The 6,000-nt window shown below is 38.1% G+C and overlaps 1 protein-coding gene across 3 annotated transcripts in view; it reads right to left on the bottom strand.

Moving 5' to 3' along the window:
• Positions 1 to 208: 208 nt before the first annotated feature.
• Positions 209 to 6,000, bottom strand: part of accs (1-aminocyclopropane-1-carboxylate synthase homolog (inactive)) — a 29,886-nt gene continuing 24,094 nt past the window's right edge. For all 3 annotated transcript variants that reach the window (XM_008105443.3, XM_062967915.1, XM_062967916.1), the window contains exons 14-15: positions 4,775 to 4,928; positions 209 to 2,457 (exon numbers count right to left, since the gene is read on the bottom strand). In XM_008105443.3, coding sequence (XP_008103650.3) covers positions 2,159 to 2,457; positions 4,775 to 4,928 — 453 coding nt within the window. In that variant the 3' untranslated portion in view covers positions 209 to 2,158. The remainder of the gene's footprint in view (positions 2,458 to 4,774; positions 4,929 to 6,000) is intronic.

Below are 6,000 nucleotides of genomic sequence, written 5' to 3'. Positions count from 1 at the left end.
CTTCAACTCCCACAATTTCTAACAGCCAGCTGTTAGAAATTGTGGGAGTTGAAATCCAAAACACCTAGAGGGCCGAAGTTTGCCCATACCTGAACTAAGTGGTCAGTTTTACCTTTCTGTTTCCCAATAATTTCAAATGTCTTATACATACATATGTCTGAAAAAGAAAACAAAACACAGATTACAAATTACTCAAATTTCAATCTGGTGAGCAAAAACTTAGAATTTATTATTAGAAGATCAACATAGTCAACTCCATTAAAAACAAGGTGGAAGAAGGACTTGAATCAACAGATAAAGGCGGAAGATTGAAGCAAGATATTGAGTAATACTTTGAGGTTTAATTAGAGAAAATTTAAAAACTGGTTAAGAACAATTTGCCAGTGGTACTACATCCCAAACAGATTGGGGAAAAAAGCAATATATTCAAATCTAATCTAACTTGCATTGCCTTTTCCTTTCAAATACCACAAGTTACCCAATTGGTAAAAGTAAATCTGAAAAACAGCTTTATCAATTACGGACACATTTTGTAAAAGTAAGATCCACAAAAAACAAATTAAGAGAAAAAATGTTCCCTTCCCACAAACTTTTGGAGCAATAATCATCATAGTGGAGTTCTACCATTTCATCTTCTCTGGTTTTATTACAATAAATTTTAAGATTTTCATCATTGTTAACATTTAAATCCATGTTGTAAATCAAATTGCTCATTTTCAATTGGTACAGAATACAGAAGGCAGACTACAGAGATAAAGGTAAAGGTTTTCCCCTGACATTAAGTCTAATCATATCCGACTCTGGGTGCTCATCTCCATTTCTAAGTCAAAGAGCCGACCTTGTCCATAGCCACCTCCAAGGTTATGTGGCTGGCATGGAGCGTCGTTACCTTCCCATTGTGATCTACTCACATTTGCATGTTTTTGCTAAGTTTGCAGAAGTTGGGGTTAGGAGTGGGAGCTCACCCCGCTCCCCGGATTTGAACCACCAACCTTTTGGTCAGCAAGTTCAGCAGCTCAGCTCAGATCTATAAATATCCATAATGAAGCAAGACATAATATATCTCAAAGTCAATCTTTGAGAATAAGGAATTGAAACCCTTCAATTCCACCGTAGATGAGAAACCCAAATTAATGGCAACATTTCAAGAAATAGAATTTGAGCTGAAGAAACAACTGGATTGGCCACTACATGTCATTTTCAAGACTTGAACTCTTGAGGGCACACTGAAATAATTTAGAAATGTCAGTCTTGAGCCACTAAGATTTCATTCATTGCCAGAATTAAAATTTCTAGGATAATGCAGATGTAACAGTGACATTTCCTTAAATAATCAGGGAAAGTCTGCAAGAGACTATATTCTACTCCCCACCTTATGGGGATTCTCTTGCATTAAACATGGCTCATGATATTTGCCTGAACATTAAGCAGAGTTGAAATTAAGCAAAACTTGATTCAGACCCTACCAGGAAGTGAGCTGGAGTAATAATGAATCCATGGATAACTTCACTAAAAGAACATCACAATTGTAAATGCCTAGGGCAGAAAGGCAAATCATTTGTGAGAGGAAAAAGGGTAGAGGGAGTATGTTTAAGCCTGTGGTCCCTTATTCATAGCTCAGATGCAAAAGCATTACTTCTGAACTCGTCTTTGGAATACTGGAACATATACACACACATGCACGGGAAAATGTGACTAATATACAAATATTATTTACCCGTAATAGAATATCTGAACTTGAGTCCATTTAAACATGCATTTAAATTCTGTATTAAAGTGACTTGTTGATGAACTTATTGTTCAAATTCATCAATACTTCCCTTTCATTTCAGGTCACAACTAATGCTTTAAAACATTCTTCAGCTCTTAAAAAACCTTTCTCTTATGAAAAGATGAAACATGAAACAGCACAAACAACAACATCTCTCTCCATGTGAAAACATATGCCTGATACGAACATACAAAATACAGTACAGGAGGTGGGAATCGAATAAAAGCCACCCTTTTGTGGCTGGCCCCAATACAATACAGTCTTGAAAGAAGGGTCAAGGAAGGTGGTTTGTAAAAGGATTCCTTAAAATACTTGTTATAGAAGTTATAATGTATCAGTCAAAACAGCAAGAACCTCCATGGACAGGTCCTGGCACAAAATGGGGCTCTACTGTTTTCCCACCAATTTGCTGAAAACATCATAAACCTCTGGTTTCTCCTGTGCAAACTGCTCCACTGTGTTCTTTTGCAACCAGTCAGATGAACGCATTTGCTGCTGCAGAAGGCCTATGAGATCACCCAGACTGGAGCTGCCACCAGAGACTGGCTCTTGGTGATGGGAAACAAAGATCACTTCATCTGTGCTGTCTGCTTTGCCTTCCGAGTCAGACTGGCAGGACTCATTTTTATCTTCATTCAGTATTTCACATCTGCACTCTTCCAATACCTCACAGATCCTCTGCATGCCTGATGGATGAGGAGAACAGAACAAAACTTGGTTGAGAAGAGTAGCTAAAGTGCTGAAACTGCTAAGAGGGATAGTATCCAAAGAGACTAACAATTTGTCACAACCAAATGGCAGCTCACTATTTTATGGACTATGCTACATTTTGCATTTGCATGCATATTTTCAATAATAATATGATCTAAACCCTCCAGGGATAGCCCCATATTTGGCATGTTTGCTGTAACACGTTACATGTAGAACCACTTCTTAAAAAGTATTAACTTCAACTGGCACAGTATACAGAAGGCAGACTATTATTTGGGTCTTACTGTCATGTAGGCATGATACCAATGTTCAGTTTCCAGAGTTCTTGGGCTCAGTTCAAATTCTGGTTTTGATCTGGGCCAGATTATCTAATGAACACTCTTCTTCCACATAAGCTTAATACTCAATTAAGATGTTTCACTTACCGTTCTCTGGATTTACATTTTCTTAGATGGGGAGATGTATGTTAGAGAAGGGGCCTTTTAAATGTTGAAACCCAGGTTATGAAAATTCCTTCCCAAACTTATCCCCTGTCTTCCCCTGTTAATTTTCAGGAACCAAATGAAATCCATTCTCTTCTATACTTTTAAGAGAAAATATTTATTTTATTTATTTACCATATTTATATCCCACCTTTCTCAACCCCGGAGGCGACTCAAGGCAGCCTTACAACAGGCAGCAATTTGATGCCATACACACATATATCAAATAAACAATTACAATTAAAACCAATAATTAAACCATAAATTATTAAAAACATCAATTAAAACAACATTTAAAATCACGCCATCCAAACAATTATCGCCAGTCCGCATGGGGGATAATCAAAACTGATGGGAGCTGTCGTTCAATAATACTTGGGGACCCAAACTGGGTAAAAACTAAAGAGCACTGACCACTATGTAGAAAAGATATAGTTTGCCTGCTGTATCCATGGATATCCATGGATTCAATGGCCCTTTGAAGGCAACAATAAGGTTGTGTGGGCCTGGTTAAAAATGAGTTTGACAACCCTGTTTTATGGGTTATTTTATGCTCTTTATTAGGAGCATTCCATTTCTCGCTCCTTTTTTATCTGTTTTTAAAAATATTTTGCTATTGTTTAGTAGGAGGTGCGTGTATTGGAAAGTAGACTTGAGGCCATCTGGCAGAAGATAAGAGAGACATCCTATAGATCAAATAATAAATGGATGTCAAAAGATTTCAATGAATTGGTCTCAACAGTTCACAAGAATACAAGGGAGCCAATAAAGTTATTTTGAGATGGTATGGAAGTTATTTTATTAAATGCTTTTACTCTCCCTGAAAAAAAAAACTTTGGCTGATTTTCCCTACAATATTTTAAGGCAGGGTGTCCAACACTTTAAATCTCAAGCATAATAGAGCCCACAATTTCTTCTGGTAATACTTTTATCAGTAGCTTTTTGATATTTATTAAAACATGACTGAGGTGCTGGAGAGCATTGTGGCATCTTTTTCCTTGTTCTAGGTTCCGTATGCATAAACAAAGGTATATCCATGTGATGGATAAAATGCCTGCTTTAGAGGATGGATGTGCTCAAATACAGCCATGGCCTCTAGATGGAAGCAAAACTATTCACAATCCGCCATAGTGTTTGATATATGGAATTCTCGGATGTGTAATAGCTTTCTACTTCATATCATTCTAAAGGTAACTACTATAGTCTGGGAACAGCACAGAAACCTTGGGGTATCTCCCCTTCCAGGCTTTTTTTTTAATTAAAGCTTTTAAATTTTAGAAACTATAGGGAGCATGGGAACAATGTTGGTCTCAAGAAGAGACAGCAAGATGATTTTCAGTTTTCTTCCAGTTTTAAAATGGCTTTTTGGAGGCCTAAAGCAGTATAGGCTAAGCTTCCACTAAAATGGTCTCCAACCCAATAGTTCCAATAGAGTGCAAGGGCATTCTGGTTTTAACTTTAAATTTTTTTAAATAATTATTAGCTAGGATGCAGAACAGCCTCAAAAACAGCTGGCACCAGATTTAGGACAAATGAGGCCCTGTACTAGTTGTTATGAGGCTCCTGACTTGGGCCCTGAAAGAGGCCCATTTTGGCAGAAAGATGCCCCATTCTCGCCAACGGGGCCCTGTGCTTAAGCACACCTAAGCACAAGGGTAAATCTGGAACTGCCTGCCCATATGCTCCGTTTCCCCCACCTCTAGTGTAGAAGACAGTGATCATGATAGCTAAATGGACCAGTGGTAGGCATATCAGGCTGTGGGTAACATTATGCTCCTCGAGTTACCAGGGAGAGAAGAACAGCACTGACCTAGCTGCAGGCGCTGTATCTTGTCAGCAAAGATGATGCGGAACCAGCCAGGTTCACTGCACTCAAAACCTTTCCCATGACACAGCAGAACCTTGTTGCTCAAGAACCGTCTCCAAAGTCGCATTTCTTCTTCAAACGTTCCTTTCCGCAAGTACTGGAATTGGTTAATATGAAAATGAAGAGTCAACAAACATATTATAAGGAAACAGATTTAAAAGAGACAAAGGAAGCATTTTTCTGTTTTTGGGAATGTGGCAATGTCAGTTCTAACAGAGTTAAAGAAACTGGAACAAGTTGTGGTCTTTGCATATTTCTTTGATTGTAATAAAATTATTATTATTATTATTATTATTATTATTATTATTATTATTTAGGGTTGTTGTGTGTTTTCCAGACTGTATGGCCATGATCCAGAAGCATTCTCTCCTGACACTTTGCCCACATCCATGGCAGACATCCTCAGAGGTTGTGAGGTATATATATAAACTATAAGATTTTGTAGGATGGACCATGGTGGAAATATCAGGCTGCAATAATGATACAGTTTGAATGTGCTCCAAAATTCATCAATTCATTTTCTTATTAATTTTTCTATCCTGGTACAACCTCTGAGGATGCCTGCCATAGATGTGGGCAAAATCTCAGGAGAGAATTCTTCTGGAACATGGCCATACAGCCCGGAAACCCTGTGATTCTGGCCATGAAAGCTTTCGACAACATATTATTATTTACTTTATTTATACCCTGCCTTTCTCCTCGAGAGGACTCAAGGTGGCTAAGAGCATGTAATAAATTGCAAAATGTGTGTGTGTGTATTCAAGTCACAAATGGCACTCACATACATATAATAATAATAATAATAATAATAATAATAATAATAATAATAATAATAATAATAATGGCCACCAAGAAGGCCTGCTCTCTCATTCCCACCAACCAAGCTTGAGATGGAGGTGGGACCGAGAGAAAGGCCTCTCTTGAAGATCTCAAGGCCTTTGCAGGTTCATATAAGGGTATGAAGTCAGTCAAATAGCCTAGACCTGAGCCATCTAGGGCACTGGTTCTAAATCTGTGGCTCCCCAGGAATTTTGGCTTATAACTCCCAGAAATTCCAGCCAGTTTACCAGCTGTTAGGATTTCTGAGAGTTGAAAGCCAAAACACCTGGGGACCCACAGGTTGAGAACCATCAATCTAGGGCCTTAAAGGTCACAATTTTAGGAAGTAA

Source organism: Anolis carolinensis, chromosome 1 (genome assembly GCF_035594765.1).
Source record: "Anolis carolinensis isolate JA03-04 chromosome 1, rAnoCar3.1.pri, whole genome shotgun sequence".
NCBI classification, from domain to species: domain Eukaryota; kingdom Metazoa; phylum Chordata; class Lepidosauria; order Squamata; family Dactyloidae; genus Anolis; species Anolis carolinensis.
The sequence above is the reverse complement of the archived record's forward strand: the minus strand, read 5'-3'. Positions and strand labels throughout refer to the sequence as shown.